Here is a 19,500-nt window from a genome sequence, read left to right on the forward strand (position 1 = left end):
TTTATTCAAGGAGCATATTGATCACCTACTACGTGCCCAGTAATATTAATTTAGGTGACAGGGAGGCATTGGACAAAGATTCCTTCCCTCTTGGAGCTGATTTATGTTCTTGTGGCAGAGATGGACACAAACAATTATGTAAAAATAAATAAAGTAGATATCCAAGACTAGAGAGAAAAGGAAAAGGATATCAGAGATAAATCGGGATGCCAGAGGAGGGTAGAACATGGTAGGCAGGGTGAGTTCATTAAGAAGGTGAAAAGTGATCCTAAATTTGAGGAAGGGCAGGAAATTAGCAAGAGAAATTGTTCCTCATCAGCCATGCAACCTGGGCCAAGCAACATTTAAGCTCTGGGTCTTGATTTCCTAATTTGTACAATGGGATATTGACCTCAATGATCTATATTAAAGTCCTTTTAAGTTATTAAATTCTGTTAACTATGATTTACTTTATGCCAACATTACAGAATGAAAGCTGTGACCCAGTTAATGTACACTAGGCCCACACAACGTGTCATGTGTCACTCAATGCCATGGATGCTGTGGGATTTAAGAGGTGCTTGTTATGATGAAAGTGAAAGAGGAGAGTGAAAAAGTTGGGTTAAAGCTCAACATTCAGAAAACTAAGATCATGGCATCTGGTCCCATCACTTCATGGCAAATAGACGGGGAAACAGTGTCAGACTTTATTTTTGGGGGCTCCAAAATCACTGCAGATGGTGACTGCAGCCATGAAATTAAAAGACGCTTACTCCTTGGAAGGAAAGTTATGACCAACCTAGATAGCATATTCAAAAGCAGAGACATTACTTTGCCAACAAAGGTCCGTCTAGTCAAGGCTGTGGTTTTTCCAGTGGTCATGTATGGATGTGAGAGTTGGACTGTGAAGAAAGCTGAGCACAGAATAATTGATGCCTTTGAACTGTGGTGTTGGAGAAGATTCTTGACAGTCCCTTGGACTGTAAAGAGATACAGCCAGTCCGTCCTAAAGGAGATCAGTCCTGGGTGTTCATTGGAAGGACTGATGCTGAAGCTGAAACTCCAATACTTTGGCCACCTGATGCTAAGAGTTGACTCATTGGAAAAGACCCTGATGCTGGGAGGGATTGGGGGCAGGAGGAGAAGGGGACGACAGAGGATGAGATGGCTGGATGGCATCACCGACTTGATGGACGTGAGTCTGAGTGAACTCCAGGAGTTGGTGATGGACAGGGAGGCCTGGAGTGCTGCAATTCATGGGGTCGCAAAGAGTCGGACGCGACTGAGCGACTAAACTGAACTGAACTGAACTGTAATGATAGTGGCAATTTAGAAGTATCTCATTACACTCATTCATGTATTTATCACATATATTCAGCACCTACTATGTGCCAGGCACTACTGTCTAGCTGGAGTGTGACAAAGCTGACAGTAATGCTAAGCGGGGATGGAAGAGTGGTTTGGGACACAAGAAGAAGGAAACAGCCACAGTGAGTGGGGAGTGTCCACTTCTGCAAGGGATTCTAGATCTGCATTAATTTTTCTACTCACAAAGAGATGAACTTCTGACAACTCTTTCTTTAAAAAATCTAATTGCTTTATCTCTTAAGACAAATGACCATAAATTTCACTTATTATAACGAAGGGTGTCACAGTGGTAAAGAATCTACCTGCCAATGCAGGAGACACAAGAGACACAGGTTCAATCCCTGGGTCAGGAAAATCCCCTGGAGTAGGAAATGGTAACCCAATCCAGTATTCTGGCCTGAAAAGTTCCAGAGAAGCCTGATGGGCTACAGTCCATAGGGTGGCAGAGTCAGACATGACTGAGCACACATTTGGGCACATTATAAAGAAGGGAACTGCTTTCCTCTCCAAGATTTCCTCTTATTCTTTTAAAAAATTTAAAGGAGCTTAGTTGTGTTTACCTGATATGTATGTTAAGGGGAATATTACTTAAGTTTGGAAAAATTCAGTTTCTACAAGGAAAGTAAAAGTGATCAGATAATATTTTAATACCATTGGGGAAATCTTAAATTGTACGATTTAAAAAGGGCAAAGAAGGCTACTTATAAAATGTTTATTTCATTAGCACTAAAGTAAGATATTGTTCTTACTGCTAGCAAATGAATTTGAAAAGTAAGAGCTTTTCCCACCAGTGTCTGTGTTCCTTTTTTATTTAAAAATCATTTTTCCATGACAATAAAGAAATAATCAACATGGCAATAACAACTTTCATCTACTGGGAGCTTATTGTATGCTGGGTACTAAGCACTTTCCTATGTATTATCTAATTTAATTCTCATAAAGCTTTATGGAATAAACAGTGATTATGTCCAGTTTTATAGATGAGATAACTGAGACTGAAAGAGATTAAGTGAATTGCCCAAGGTCTAAAGCCAGAAAGTGGCATTAGGGGAAAAAAATCTTAAACTGGTGACCAGAAGGCCGGCACCTGAAATACCAGAGGCAGGCGTCGCTCGATCACCGACGTGGGGAAGAACAGGTAGCCACGTATTCAGGATAACTATTGTGGTTCATAGTAAACGGTCATAAAATTTCTCTGTTGTCCATATAAATGTTTTCTTAAAAATTGTATTTTATAAAGTATATTCATCATCTCTGAACTTCTACTGGTAATTGAAAGTCTATAAAGAATTTTTAGACCAGATCTAAATATTTTAAAAATTGTTCTTTTGTGAGATTTAATATTCCATATAAAATTCTTCCTAATGAACTCAAGTTTCAAAGGATTCAGATATTATTTGACTAGGCACATCATGAAATGAGGAAAATACTCCATTAGTTGAGATTGTTATAGAGACAATATTAACAGTAGCTATCTCTTTCTGCAGAAGTATTTGAGGAAATTACTATCCCCACACTGCCAACAGTATATGATATATAAGTGAATAAACTGATTACAGATTTTTAGCAGACTCCATGGACAAGTAGTTTGCTTTCTCATTTTTATTGAATCAATTTGTAATCAAATTGATTCAATAAAAAATTGGAGTGAGTTAGTCTAAGTGCAATTTTTTCTAAAACTATTCCTTTCTCCATGGAAAGCTAGCACAATTTCCTTTTTCATCACCAAAAAAGATGCTTTTCAATAGAAACTCTTTGTATAGGAATCTATACTTGCCATGTTCCCCCCTGGTATTCTGATTTTCTTTAAAAACCAGATTAAAATTTTTTGTGTGTATATATCTATAGAATTTCCCATAGATAAGAAAGAAATCTTCAGAAAAACTAATTAAGGTAACTCTTATGCATAAGAGTTAAGAACATGTTAACAAAGTGTTCAGCATCTTTATCAAGGCAGCCAAGATGAATTTGAGGGTGATGTGCCTGGGGAACTTAACAGTACAAAAATGTTAAAAATTAATGGAAAATGAGAGACAGAAAAGATGTTTTTGCAGTAAAATGAATTTTGAATAATTTTCTATTACTGACAGAACTTTTACTGCTTATCAGTATGATTCAGGACTTTGAGATTCAGATTACTAATTTAATGATTTGATTGCAGAATTCTTATAAAATATTATGAAAGTTTCAGCTCCCTTAAATTCCTTCTGGGCCATGTTTGATAAATACAAGTTTTAAATGTGACAAAATAATCCAGCATTTCAAGTGAGTAATGAAAGATGTCTGCTTTAATGATTACCTGCTGTGCTATGAGTTTATTTTTGTGTTATAAAAGATGCCTGAAATTATGGCAGATATTTGCAAGTGTTTCTCTGAAGGGCAAGAACATGAAAGTGCAATCTGAATGCTATAATAAAGAAAAAAGAAAAATTTTTATTGAATAGAAACTAAGAGGAACAAATAGTTGGAGCAATTTTAAAATAAATTTCAACTATGGACATAGCATGACAATATCGACCCAAATCATATTTCCGTATTAACTTCCTCGAGCAAAATGTAGACCTTGTAGTTTTATTACTTGAAAGCTCAGGGCAACTTTCTAAGAACATTACTTTACAACTAAAATGAAATGGACTAGCAAGTCATTTTTGAAAAAATAGGATAGTGTAGGCAAATAATCTGGATAATTTTGATACCTTGTGTCAGCAATTCTTTTGCACTAAATTTCAATAGAGTATATGGGAATGGAAAGACTGGAGAAACAAGTTTTTCTTGATGAGAAAACTTGAATCTGACTTATAGGCTTCTTTCAGGAATAACTTTTAAAATGCTAATATACTTTAAAATATTTTTATACTCTGCATGAAATTTAGACCTTATGATTATACATAGTTAATAATATAACAGGTATCTAGTCTAGTAATAACTTAAAACCATTGCTAAAGTTTATTCTCCATGAGATTTAAAACCGTTGTTAACAATTACTAGGTATTACACTCTGGCTGAATTGACTTTGACTTGACATTAAAAGGATGTTATCCTTCACCAGAAATCTCTATGTGTAAATGTCTTAAGTCTCTGGGAAACAGCCTTGATTCTGCTTTTATACGGTAAAGAAAATAGCTGAGTCAGCAGCTTGCATAGTAAAGTTTGTGATTATATAATTCCTTTTTATGGTCCGATAGTGAAAAATGTAAAGCTGTTAGAAACATAGAGGTCTGAAAGAGGAATGTCTAAAATAACTAGACATTGTCAAATTCAGAGTTCTGTTTGGGTAGTCATACAGAAAAATACTTCTAGCCAGACCTACACTATCATTTGACCTTCCCAAGTCATACTTTTCAACAGTGGATGCAATTTTCTGAGACTGCACTTTTGACCTTGAAGATATTGAGTTATATCTTCTCAATGTTTTATTTCTCTTAGCAAACTTATAATGTTTCTGGTCCCCAAACTGACTTCATCTAAAATTCCTATCATCATATGTTTAAACTGTTAAATTCTGTAATTCTTATTTTAAATATTCAGCATACTAGGGCAAAGAGAGACATTCCAGCTCCTTTGGAACTATCTTTTTCTTATTGCATAAGTCTCTTAGCTTTCTTAATGCAGGATGTCCCTCATCTGAAGCTGGGGCTGAGGAAATAGCTGCATTGTACTGCAGCCTCAAATCTTGCTACAGCTCCCAGGCTTAGGATTCAGCTGAGCTGAAAAGAAACATGCAGGCAAAACATTGCTCTGTGGAAACTAAGGCTTTACCAAAGGAGATTTTAATAGGGTAAGTTCTTTTTCCTGAAACTTAGCTTGTCTGACTCATTTTCATGTTGTTTTTCGTGATGACTCTTAACAGAATGACCTTACGTGTAAGTTTTACTTCTATTTCTCCCTGCTTTTGCCCTGTCTTTAAATGAACTTTCTCCCTGCATTCTGCTTAGAAGATAGCAACTGAAAAGCCTTGAACAATTGCATCAGCTCCCTGCAGTTGGATATTCTTAAGCCAATCCACTTTAATTGTCCCTGATTCTTAGCTCTACTGTAATGCAATAGCATTCAAAAGCCAGGGAGCATGTTCACCAATTAGCAGAAAGGAAAAGAAAAAGTCAATGCAGCAGAACTAAAATTGAGAAGCACTAACATAAATGTTAAGAAATCACTTAACATTTCTAAGTAACTTGAAATGGATTTAACTTTCACAAGAGAAGCTGCGTTTTCTTACCTTGGATATGAATAACTCTGTCATGATCTACAGTATAGTTGTCTGAATGATGATCAGCCCAGCAGAATGAAATCAGCACCAGAAGAAGTAGACTCTTCATCTTTGTAGCCCAAATAATCTTCTTCACTGTGAGAGCATCACATACAAAGAGGCTTGTGAGATTTGGAACCCTTTGGAGTGTTGCACTGCACAACTTTTACTGCCTTATCATCCTAGAATGGGTCTGTAAAAATATTTAACCCAATCTGCTCAGAAAGTTACTGTAGCTGTCTTTGGGAGCTGAAGACTGCAGCTTTGAACAATTCCAGTTTCCCTTATGTAGTCAGAGTCCAAACAGTGTTTAACTCTATCTTTACAGAGTTGTAAATCTAAAAATTTATTTAGAACAGTATAGTTTTGATATAGAGAGTTGTAGCAAGTTAAAAGAGATATAACAAAGATATAAACAGACTTAAAAAGCAAAACCATTTAAACTTCTGAATTTGAAGTACAAGTTAATGAAACAATTTGATATAGCTACCTATGAATATTTATCACCTAGTTTAATTTGTAACTGAATATTAAGCCAGGGCAAATAAAGAATATTTGCATGAAACTTGACATCATCATTCATTTTATATATGGCTTTCTAAGCAGGTTAGATTTGCTTGTTCTAAAAAGAAAAGAGGACACACACAAAAAATGCCTGATTAAATAGAAGCAGCACATTTGTTACAGACTCACCATCTTAAACACTGCTTGGGTCTATGGTGAATAATTGAAAGTTAGAGACAAACAAGGTTAGAATTGTGCATGCTATCACTGCAGTCATCCTGATTGATTTTCATTCATTTCTACCTGAAATGCTGACGCATCAACTTGGAGTGCCAGGTAGGGTCTCTGCAGTCAGCAGAGCCTTGGCTGCAGGGAACATCCCTGCCAACCTCGCAGGGCAATTAGGCAAATGAAGAGCTGAAATAGACAGCCAGGGACAGCTCTGGTCCTGAGTGACAGCGGCAGAGCCATTGCCTGGCTATCCTCATTCAAGACCAATTTGATAAAAAGGGACACAATCCCCACAAACTTTGTCATTGTAAGGACCAAAAAGTGATCCCAAATAATACACACCAGATGACCTTTGGAGTATTTGCCAGGCAAGAATTTCAGTATAGCTCCTCTGTTTTAATGTGGAAGCTGAGGCAGATATTAGAAGGGCTTTCTTTTCCTCTCACGCACACAGAAGCCTTAACAATACTTGGCTATTTTTAAAACTGAAATTGCACAGTACTGGCTTCTCACACTAATTTGTTTTTTCCAGGAAAGCCTGACTCCCTGGAATACTTATTAAAGAGCTCCGAGTCCGTTCCTGGAGGTCTTTGCAGGCCAGCCTCTTCTCCAGAGCCTAATGCCCTAATCACAGACGTCACCAGGTCCCTCTTGGGACCTCAGCCCCTCCCTGTTTCCTCCTCTCAAAATCATCGTGATGCTCCGACTTCAGTCTCTAGTGTTTGCTTTAAGCCTTTTCTTTTTATTATGTCACAGAAAGAAGATAGTCGATGAGCAAATTGAGAAACTTACTTTCCCAAGAAACAAAAACTGCCACCTTCAAAATTCTATCTGATTTACTGATTTTATTTTCAGAAGTTTACTTGCTTGTTCCTCTGAGGTTTTTTGGGAAATGGTTTTTTTTTTTTTTGAAGCTACTGACTTTTGCCTATAGGAATACTGTTAAGAAATATTACCTGGAAATATTTTCAGTCCGGAATAATGCTTTGGGTGAAAATATATAATAAAGGTGACCTTTTGGAATTTGGAATATAATTGGCACAATTACAGACACACACATAAGATAGTAGGCCAGCTGGAACACAAGGTGCCCTGTGCTCTCTTGCTTGACATGGGAATCAGAGGAGAGGGGGAGTTGTGGAAGAGAGGGTATGAGAAAAACATACAAGTGAGCATTTAAAAATACATTCAAAGAACGGTCAAGATGAGCCGAGGCAGAGAATTTGCTATATTATCTTTCACATTAAATTGAACATCTATAGTATAACTTGTAGAGAGTTGTATACTTTCCTCTTAAGGAAAGTATACACACACACACACACACACACACACAGTTATGCATCCTACCACAGAAGTCATCCTAATTTGTTCTCATTTTTCCTAAGATTTATTACACATAAATTTATCTCCTTTAATTCCATATCATAGTATTAAAATTATAACACTAAGAATTCATTCCACTGTGTTATGATATAAACTATCCAATGACCCAATTTTAAAATGCAAACATCCCTGGGGGGAGGGTGGGATAGACAGTGCTGGAGATAAATAATAATAATAAAAGAGGTTCCTTTTCATTGAATGTCTGTTATCTGCCAAGTGCTCTGCTAAGCACTGTGCATATACTGGCGCATGCAGTCCTTACAATAATACTGTGAAACACAAGCTGCCATTCTTCCTGACACAGTCACCTTGCTGGAGGTCACATATCTAAGAAAGCAGCAATGTTTGTGTTTCCTTCAGGCAAAAGCAGCACCTATTTTGAATTGCACTTATTTTTCTGAAAGAGAAATCTACTTATTTGTTTTGTTACCTTTTTTATTTAGGCTCTTTTACTGGAAGCTACTATGCTGTTAAACCTTTGACTTGTGTTATATGTGAATATAAAACTTTTCCCCCAAGAATAATGAGGAGTCAGATGGCACTTTTCTTAGCCTGCTTCTGCCCTGCCTCATTTACAATACCATGCTGGTGCCATGAACACTGCCACGGTGGCTCATGTGTGGGTACGCAGACATGTGGGTACACAAATATGTGTTCATACACACACACCATCTTTAATTAAAATAGCTGAGGACATTTCACATCTTCAGTGATTTGTGATTAGAATAAATGCATATATCAGTGCAAGTACCCCACACTGGCATTAATGCAGTCCAGGTAGGAGAAAGTGGAAATGATCTTCGTTACTCTGCTGGTATAACGGCTGTCTTACCAAAAGACATGAAAATATATAAGAAAGCTTTAGGGACACAATCTTCAGATGTCTAAGCAAACTGCAGGTACACATGAGGCATTGCACACTAGACTGAGGTTCACGAGGACGAGGGCTCTGCCAGCTGTCTATGTGCTGAGCCTCAAAGGAGACCTGCTTGTCTGCGTTTGTAATGTTTTCTCTGAATGTCTAGATATTTTTGGTTAAAATTTTTCAGTTTTTTATAGGAGCAAAATTTAGAAAATTTGGGAGCTTGTATACAACCAGTTATTGTTGGCCTTGATTTAGCATTCTTAGTTCACCTGCAACTCACACACTGATGGTCTCCTTCTACAGGCTACCAAACTTTGGAACCATGATGCTGCAGCCAGCTTCAAGATGAGTTCATATGGAAATGTCTGTGTTCACAGTCACAGACATCATAGGACTGCAATTTTGCAGTTCTGCTTGAAAATTGAGCTACTATTTAGAAGCAAGATATCTAGCCAACTTAAAAGTCTCTTAGTTTTATAGACACAGAGATAAACTAACAGTCTAGTAACAAAGTGGCTAACTGCTATTTCTTAAATACCTACTATGCTAAAATTATTATTTAATTAGACAATGGAGAAATAAAACCAAGTGGAAAGCATTATGCCATTTTCTGTGTCTTGAGAGGTAATGCCACATATTTCCTGAACTACTATTACAGTGGGCCCTCTGTATCCATGGGTTTTACATCCTCAGATTCAACCAATGTCAGGACAAATATATTTGGAAAAAAAAATTCCAGAAAGTACTGAAAAGCAGAACTTTAATTTCAACTATTTTGTAGCCTTTACATTATATTAGGTATTGTAAGTAATCTAGAGTTTAAAATTAGGGGAGGATGTGTTCTTGCCTGGAGAATCCCAGGGACGGGGGAGCCTGGTGGGCTGCCGTCTATGGGGTCGCACAGAGTCGGACACGACTGAAGCGACTTAGCAGCAGCAGCAGCAGTGCCTATATTATATGCAAATACCACTCCATTTTATATAGAGACTTGAACATCTGTCATCTGTCAGTTTTGGTATCCACAGGGCATTCTGGAACCAATTCTCACGAGGACACCTAGGGATGACTGTACTGTCCTTGAAGCTTCACCCATTTAGTTGTTATATCTCAAAACAACCAAATTGAAGTCAATCTGTTTGTATACACATTTTACAGTTCTGGAAATGAGTCAGTGTGGCAAATTCCCCATCATGTCAAATGAGAAGCTGAGGATCTGGACAGTCTGATGTGACCCTAGAGCCTGCACAATCCACCACCATCACTGGGGGTGTCCTGGTACCCTGAGGAATGCCAGCAGCTCTCACAGCTCTTTCAAGGATTCATACAAGCTGGAGTGCCTCTCCCCAGCCTTCTCTCACTGGGTTGTAGGCATAGCACTGATCACAGCACTGTTGGCGTAGATGTGTGCATGTCCAAAGTCAGAATGCTTTTCTCACTGCATGCCCAGCACCCAGAACGATCCTTTGTGCCAAGAAGGGTGAATTTAAAACTGGACCTGGGAGAAGTACTTACCAAGACTAAAGGAGCTAAGAAGGGAGTTTCTATGCAGTTTATAAAGATCACATGTGTTATTCACGTAGAGGATGCTGAAGAGTTGGTTTGCTATGTTATTATGTTGTGTATTATTTGTTGTGTTATTATGTGGAGGATGCTGAAGAGTTTGTTCCTCCATTGAGGGCATCATGAAATTGACCAGGTTTCAATTTAGCACTTGAAATTTAGTTTACAAATTATGAGAATCAATACAAAGGTTGCTAGAAACTGAACAAACCGTAGAATCTCATTGGACAGAATTATTCTACTATAGACTGAATCTCCTCCTCCTTGCTAGCAAGTCTGATCTAGTTAGAGGTGGGTTCATGGTCAGTGGTGCAGTGAAATGAAAAAAAGAGAAGACAAGAGAGTGCCAAAGTATACTTTTTCATTAGTTAAATTAATTCAACTTTTAAAAATTGCTCTTTTTCTAAGATTAGTTGTTTGTCAGTTGCTTCATTTGCTATTATTTTCTCCCATCCAGAAAAATAAATGACCCAATCAAAAAATGGGCCAAAGAACTAAATAGACATTTCTCCAAAGAAGACATACAGATGGCTAACAAACACATGAAAAGATGCTCAACATCACTCATTATCAGAGAAATGCAAATCAAAACCACTATGAGGTACCATTTCACACCAGTCAGAATGGCTGCGATCCAAAAGTCTACAAATAATAAATGCTGGAGAGGGTGTGGAGAAGAGGGAACCCTCTTACACTGTTGGTGGGAATGCAAACTAGTACAGCCCCTATGGAGAACAGTGTGGAGATTCCTTAAAAAACTGGAAATAGAACTGCCTTATGATCCAGCAATCCCACTGCTGGGCATACACACTGAGGAAACCAGAAGGGAAAGAGACACGTGTACCCCAATGTTCATCGCAGCACTGTTTATAATAGCCAGGACATGGAAGCAACCTAGATGTCCATCAGCAGATGAATGGATAAGAAAGCTGTGGTACATATACACAATGGAGTATTACTCAGCCATTAAAAAGAATACAGTTGAATCAGTTCTAATGAGGTGGATGAAACTGGAACCTATTATACAGAGTGAAGTAAGCCAGAAGGAAAAACATCAATACAGTATTCTAACGCATATATATGGAATTTAGAAAGATGGTAACAATAACCCGGTGTACAAGACAGCAAAAGAGACACTGATGTATAGAACAGTCTTATGGACTCTGTGGGAGAGGGAGAGGGTGGGAAGATTTGGGAGAATGACATTGAAACACGTAAAATATCATGTAAGAAACGAGATGCCAGTCCAGGTTCGATGCACGATACTGGATGCTTGGGGCTAGTGCCCTGGGACGACCCAGAGGGATGGTATGGGGAGGGAGGAGGGAGGAGGGTCTAGGATGGGGAACACATATATACCTGTGGCGGATTCATTTTGATATTTGGCAAAACTAATACAATTATATAAAGTTTAAAAATAAAATAAAAAAAAATAAAAATTGCTCTTTTTCTAAAGTAACTTTTTTTGTTATCATTTTTACTGTTCAAATGGTCTTTATTCATGGAATAACTTTTAGGTTTTTTAAACTTTTAGGTTTTTTAAAGATCATGTGTTATTCTTATTTAGCAATATATTTTTAATGACAGCCTTACACTAGCTCATCACTTGTTTTGTTGTTTTTGATTGGCTTTGTCTTCTGTTTTGACTCTGCAGGTGTGTAAAATTCAGAAGTCAGACCACTGACCCAAATGATGGCTAAAGAACTCAGACTATTGATGCATTTGAATTGTTCACTGTGTGGAGGAACCGCTAGGCTGTCACCTAAGCCTCAGGATTTATAGCACACAATGGAGCAGAATGCAGAGCTGTTTGGAATATACCCAATGCTCAAAAGAGAAGTCATGACTGAAAAAAAAAAAAAAAAAACCACTTTGCTCAATTATACAACAAAATTCCCCTCAGGGAGTTAGTCTGTATAAACTCCAAGTGAACATAGCATCCGCTCTGTCTTCTTGCATTGTTCTATGAAAGTGCAAATTACTAAAGAAGCAGAAAAGAATTTATGATGCTCTGAATTAGATGTCCAGCCACAGACATCATGATGACCTCCAACTCAAGCCATCATCAGTGTGCTGCTTCCTTGGCGTGATTCATTGGTAACCTGAGAAGGTGGGGAAAGTCCTCAGTCAGGAGGAAGGAACTTTCCCACCTTCTCAGCTTGTTCCCTCAGTGGCTCAGTGGCTCAGTGGCTCAGTGGTAAAGAATCTGCCTGCCCAGCAGGAGATGTGGGTTTGATCCTTGGGTCGGGAAGATCCCCTGGAGAAGGAAATGGCAACTCACTCCAGTATTCTTGCCTAGGAAATCCCATGGACAGGTGGGCTACAGTCCATGGGGTCACAAAAGAGGTGGACACAACTTTAGCAACTGAACACCAGGAGGAGGAAGGAAATGTGAGTTCTACAAGAAGCCTCATAATCAAAACATCATGTCTAATTTTTTCACCTACAAAATAGTAATATTTTGTTTCCTAAGGTGGGAAGTTTTTGAAAAAGTATAAAAACTATGCAGCTTGTATTGTTATCAATACAAGTTCACCTCAGACCTGATCAATTTTTATGGTGAAATGCAAGAAAAATAACAAACTAAAGATATCTCCTTCTCAAAGGCTGGTGAGTTCTAAAAAGTTCACTATCTCTTATACGTGGAATCTAAAAAAAAAAAAATGATACAAATGAACTTATACAAAACATAAATATACCCACAGACATAGAAAACAAACTTATGGTTACCAAAGGGAAAGGGGAATGGAGGAATAAATTAGGAATTTGGGATTAACATGTACACACTAGTATATATACAATAGGTAACCATCAAGGGCCTTCTGTGTAGCATAGAAAACAATACTTATATATACAGAGAACTATACTGTAATAACTTATAAAGGAAAAGAAGCAGAAAATATACATATATATGTGTACATATATACATATACACACGCACACACACACACACACACATATATATATATAACCCTGAATCACTGTGCTGTACACAACAGTGTAAATGAACTATATTTCAATTAAAAAACAAAGGTCACTATTTGGAATGAGCACAGGAATGAAAACACAGCAGAGGGCAGGAGCAACAGGAAGCCCATTAATAAAGCAAATTCCCAGGGCCCTAAACCAGGACTTCTGAATCAGAACTGAGGATGAGGCCCGCCCGCAGTGCTTGACAAACCCTGCCCCCTCCCCCAGGTGAATCTGACGCAGGCTCAGTTGGAGAAGCACGTGCCTAAGCCTTTAATACCAGGCATTCTTCATCTGGTGGTTCAGGGAGCCAAAGCCAAATCATCACGCTGAGGACAAGGAAGCAACCGACTGACCATGTCCAGATTACAAGGTCACCATGATGTCTGGTAATGTTACAGGTTTAGACTAATTGAACTTAGGGTCTTCACAATTCTCCAAATAAGCTACATTTTAAATTTTATGAGTTTTTTTTTTCTTCCTCCTCCATACTTTGAAATCAGCCTGTTTAATTCCTATTTTCCCCTAAATTTTTCATTTCAAAGATGCTTTTATCTTTTCTCATTTTGCTTTTCTGCTTCTGTTTCTCTATTTGTTACCTACAGACTTACCCATGTACTGTATCTTCATTTTTTTCCTCTTTTCCCTATATTTATTGTATATATTACATTACTTGGTAATTGATGGGATCATATGATTTATCATCCAAACCGGAGCACAGGGTGAACAGAAAAACTATAACTATATGGGAAACAGTGCCATGTAAACTGGGTCTATCGTAGGGAGAAGGGCGTGTGTTATGAGTGTAATGGAGGAAAGGCACGCTTCAGTTTTGTTCTTTGACCTGCCACTTTCTAGTTGTGTGACTGTAAGTGAAGTCGTTCAACTGCTTCTGGGTGGAATATTCTATCCATCACTTGGAATAGTTGATGACAAATACCAAACTCTTCCACATGTTCACTGTTGTTCTTATTGGTATTTAACTTTTTCTTACCAGAGATATCAGACCCTCCATTCTACTCAGTTTGCATTTTAGGACTGTCCTCCTCAGCAAACAAATTCATGGATTTTTAAATGGATGACATCAATAATGCTTGTTTAAGTAGCATTTTGAATCACTTACTGCTTTTTGGCTCAGTGTTCTTTGCCTGCTCTTTCTTAGAGAATTTGGGACAAATTGATAAAATTTGGGACAAACTCAGCAACTCTTCACTTAATCAAAGCACATTAGCTCCAGCTGCTTGTTGACCCATCTGAACCTACTTTAGGTAATTCTTGGGGCGGCTGCTGCTGCTGCTGCTGCTAAGTCGCTTCAGTCGTGTCCGACTCCGTGTGACCCCATAGACGGCAGCCCACAGGCTCCCCCGTCCCTGGGATTCTCCAGGCAAGAACATTGGAGTGGGTTTCCATTTCCTTCTCCAATGCATGAAAGTGAAAAGTGAAAGTGAAGTCACTCAGTCGTGTCCGACTCCTAGCAACCCCACGGACTGCAGCCTATCAGGCTCCTCCATCCATGGGATTTTCCAGGCAAGAGTACTGGAGTGGGGTGCCATTGCCTTCTCCAGAGGAGGAGGTTAGATTTCTCCAAAACCAGCTTTATGAAAGTATTCCACAGTGCTTTTGTATGTGATTGTTTTTCTAAAACAAACATAAAAGCACAAATTATATTTGGTGTTTATAGTGTCAAGTCCTTCAATCTCTAGGGAGTAAGGGAGAAAGCAATGCATATACATACTAATTAGCACAGTGACTTATGTGGACTTGTTTCTGAATAACTAATACTGGCATTGCTGAACAAATAAGTGAATGAAGCTTATACAGCAAGATTCTGACACTTTCAGGTTATAACTATGTGAAACCCTAACAGAGTGATGCTAGGGAACATTCCATTCAATGTTTATTTACATGCAATACCTTTGGCTGGAATTGTATTGGAGAGTAGGTAGTATAAACTGTGCTTTTCCAAGCTTGTGAGATAATACCAGTGGATAGGTAGATATCAAAATCCACTCTTATGACAAGAAAGAAAGAAAAACAGAAGTTGTTAACTATAGTAAGGCCTGTGCATTTACAATGGCAATCAGTAAACTCTCTTCTGAGGTTATGGCAAGGAAATTCCAGACTTGCTCTCAGTATACTACAATATTCTAGTCTGAATACTAGTGGATAATTCACAGGTTGCTGGAGAGAAAAATAGTACGAGAGATGGGCAGTCTTAGGACACCAAAGTCCTGGAGTGTTCGGACATTGCCTCAGTAGGTTGGGCATGTTGTGTGAGTGCTCTCTATGTGTCTTCTGCAGGGTTCTCACAGCAACTCAAAAGCCTTTTAGTTACATGAGATTTCTAGGTTTTCAGAGTGGGGGTGTGTCTTCTATAATTAATAGTCTGTTTCTTAACCAGAGAGTTGTTAGTAGAGGAAGTCAATAAATATATGCTTAGCAATACATTTTGATGATAACTGTGAGATTAAAAGACAAATCTTTTGTCTTCCTTTCTGTTTACTTTGGGGAATTTATCCTACTTTTGTTGCCCTAAAAAAAATTATTTTACCATAGAACATTAAGAATTAGGCTATAACTAGTATGAATATTGCATTGCTATGCAATTAAAATGCATCCTTCATAGAATGTATAAAACATTCATTTTCTATCATTAGAGTAAAGAAAATGTTCAAAAATCAAAATCTCATGAGCAATTCTTAAATTTGTTGGTATATAAATTAGCAGTTCTATCATTTCACAAGCTCACTCATAACTTCTTTTCTATTTTGATTGCTGTCAGGGTGTATTGGCATTATAATCATGATCAAATTATGGGAGTAATAAGTCTACATACTAGAGGTTATTTTGATTAAAATTTAAATGTCACTAAAATTTTGTTTATGCCCTGGAATAATTTCCTCAAAAACCAAACAAGAAAAATGTGTATCAATGTTAGCATTGTTCTGAAAAATTTCTTTACTTTAAAGAATATACTTGATAGGCATACTTGTACAGGAAACACATCATTTTATATATTGATTCTTCCTTGAGTCATGATCAAAATTCTTAGCACAAATAACAAGCATTACATTGAATAATATAAAGTTAGACCTTAAAATATTTTTGTTAATGTATAAAATCAAATGACTGGCTGCCATTATCAGTAATACTGAATGATTTTTGAATACTGACAAGGAATTTGGCACTAAATTAAGAACTCTACAAAGGTAGATGTATTCCCTAGTGAATTGCAATTCAAATAGGACTTGAACACAGGCATTTTAAAGAGACTGGAAGGCCCATTGGCCAAGGATAGTAATAGTTTTAGTAAGCAGTCTTTTTCTGAAGCATTGCAAAAGAATGAATATATATGAAGACTACTAAGAGTTTAGATGGCTATCTCATTGTTTCCTAACATATAACATCCAAAAACATGAAAGTGAATAAAATACCACAGTTTCCATTTTTAACTACTCTTCTACATCATTTTAAAGCCATGGAAAATAACTCTCTTCGTATTTTAATGGGAAAATATGAATAAAATCACGAGTGTTAGGACTACTTTTAAATGTAGGTTACATAAAAATGAGTTAAACTCCAGCTTATATTCATGCAACTAAATAAATGCAAACCTCTTGGCAATAGACTTTATAATTTGAAACAAAAAATGTTTTAATTTAAACTAGAAGTAGAGTTATATGGATAGAAAACTGATCATAACATCACTTAGAAAAACTGCTTTTGAAAGTACTTCTAATTAAACTTGCAAAACAGTGTTTTAGACTGTTCATTTAAAATTTTAGCATTTGTTATAAAATTCAAAATTTCAACAGCTGTCAGTTAAACATCATATTAAAACTGAATCTAAAAATACAACTGCAAATCATCTACAGGACAGCTTTGGTGGATCACAGATGTGACAGTAACAAGTTTTCAACATAATGCAAAATCCAACTCTAAGCCCCACTGCATCCCACATGGAATTCTAAACTAGTTAACAACGAGAATCAGGCAACTCACATATATTTTAAACGATGATCAAACTCTGAGAAGGTGTAGAATGATGTTAAATATATGTCAATCCTGACTTTTTACTAAGCACACCGAAGAGTTTTATGAGCAATGTTTTGCTGTGGTATCTTATCATACTAAGTCATGATAAATGCAAAAATAAATCCATTCATGATCTTTAGCAGCAAAAGCTTCTCTCCTCTCCGCTTGATGCAGTCGCCACCTCTCTTGGCTGTAACTTTTAAGATATCGTCCAAGACCCTGAAGCAGGTTTACTATTGGTCCACATCCTACGTCAAAGCATGATCTCATCAGAATTCAGTTCATTGGCCTAGGGATAACAAAGGCTGTTCCAGTCCAAAAGGCTGTGTCTACACAGAACAAAAAGGGAGTATCCAGTATTCTCCAATTAACTTGGCAAATATTGACAACTAAGCTCATTAAATCAAGTTTCCAAATTGGTTTTGTGATACAAGACACAACCCAAGAATACATCTTAATAGATTTTTTAAAGTTATAGTTATCTTTGAGTGTATTTTAAGCTTTTAAAACTAAGTAATCCTCCTTTATATCTTCTTGAGCTGAGGAATTTGTTCGTTCTGAAAACCAAAATCATTTAATCAGCCTTCTTTATAGCACTGAAGCTCAGTCGGTTAGAGCTGACTACCTTAGACTCTAAAACATGTACATAATTTATAACTTTCGTAAAGAATGCCATTTAAAACTTTTATGTTATGTAAGTATTAGGCTTGCCATTGACTTAGAAGTAAATAATCAGCTAGGAGTATAGTGTACAAAAATGCGGGCAGTATTATCACAAGAAATACAGAAATTGGGTGTACATAAACCTCAAAACTTTTTCAGTGTCCTAAATACCATGAAATTACACTCCCACCTCTCCACAGACTTTCCCCTTCAGTTTGCTTCCAAATTCCCACCATTAGAGTTGCCAGTATGAAGTTCCCCTAGGTCTTTTCTATTTCAAACTTGAACATGTTTTTTTCAAGATATTATGGAGAGCTTCACATCCATGCTAGTGAAAGCAGTGTAAAACTGAGAGTTCTGGGGTGAGTACTGTTAGAGTTAAGGAATAAATGGCCAATCATGAACAATGACATAAAGATCAGAATTCTCATCAATGCCAGGTAAATGAGAGTTGTGTACTGTTTGTGTTCTAAGGCACAGTGGTGAAGAACCCACCTGTAATGCAGAAGAATCCGGTGACGCAGGTTGGATCCCTAGGTTGGGAAGATCCCCTGCAGTAGGAAATGGCAACCCGCTCCAGTATTCTTGCCTGGAAAATTCCATGATCAGAGGAGACTGATGGGCTACAGTCTATGGGGTCATAAAGAGTAGGACATGACTGAGCAGCTGAGCACGGTGACCTTTGAATAGTTGCTTTCACCTTGCTAACTTAAGGAAGTATGCAGAAATATATCTATCTAGGTGATAAAATGTAGTCCTGAGAGTAAAATACCTAGAAAGAAAGGGATATGGTTCAGTTCAGTCGCTCAGTCATGTCCGACTCCTTGCGACCCCATGGACTGCAGCACGCCAGGCCTCCCTGTCCATCACCAACTCTGAGTTCACTCAGACTCATGTCCATTGTGTTGGTGATGCCACCCAACCATCTCATACTCTGTCATCCCCTTTTCCTCCTGCCCTCAATCCTTCCCAGCATCAAGATCTTGTCCAATGAGTCAGTTCTTTGCATCAGGTGACCTAAGTATTGAGTTTCAGCCCAAGCATCAGTCCTTCCAATGAATATTCAGGACTGATCTCCTTTAGGATGGACTGGTTGGATCTCCTTGCTGTCCAAGGGATATGGTAACCCTGTACAAGTTTCAAAAATGAACTGCTATCAAAAATTTTTTAAAAAACCTTCCAAACTGAACAGTCACAGCCCTCAGATGTTGGTAATAACTGCACACCTGAAAATCATTTTTAGTGTACACAATACTGCAAGGAGATCAAACCAGTTAATCCTAAAGGAAATCATCCCTGAATACTCATTGGAAGGGCTGATGCTAAAGCTGAAGCTCCAATACTTTGGCCACCTGATGCAAACAGCCAACTCATTTGAAAAGACCCTGATGCTGGGAAAGATTGAAGGCAGAAGGAGAAGAGGGAGACAAAGGATGAGATGGTTGGATGGCATCATGAATTCAATCGACATGAACTTGGGCAAACTCTGGGAGATGGTGAGGGACACGGAGACCTGGCATGCTGCAGTCCATGGGGTCACAAAGAGTCAGACACGACTTGGTGACTGAACAACAAATCCTGCAAATACAGAGAGAACCACTAAAGGTATAAATACCATAGGAAATAAAATGCAAATGACTGATTCAGTGTTCATTTGCAGACAGTAGTTTAAAAGGCAAAAGCCCCTACCACTGAG

The 19,500-nt window shown here is 37.7% G+C and overlaps 1 protein-coding gene across 1 annotated transcript in view; it reads right to left on the reverse strand.

The window, feature by feature from the left end:
* HAPLN1 (hyaluronan and proteoglycan link protein 1) overlaps positions 1 to 19,500 on the reverse strand; it is an 80,820-nt gene that overhangs the window by 32,706 nt on the left and 28,614 nt on the right. The window contains exon 2 of the mRNA XM_070374772.1: positions 5,564 to 5,689. Within this exon, the coding sequence (XP_070230873.1) occupies positions 5,564 to 5,663 (100 nt within the window). The 5' untranslated portion in view covers positions 5,664 to 5,689. The remainder of the gene's footprint in view (positions 1 to 5,563; positions 5,690 to 19,500) is intronic.

The sequence above is a fragment of the Bos mutus genome, chromosome 7, assembly GCF_027580195.1.
Source record: "Bos mutus isolate GX-2022 chromosome 7, NWIPB_WYAK_1.1, whole genome shotgun sequence".
Taxonomy (NCBI): Eukaryota; Metazoa; Chordata; class Mammalia; order Artiodactyla; family Bovidae; genus Bos; species Bos mutus.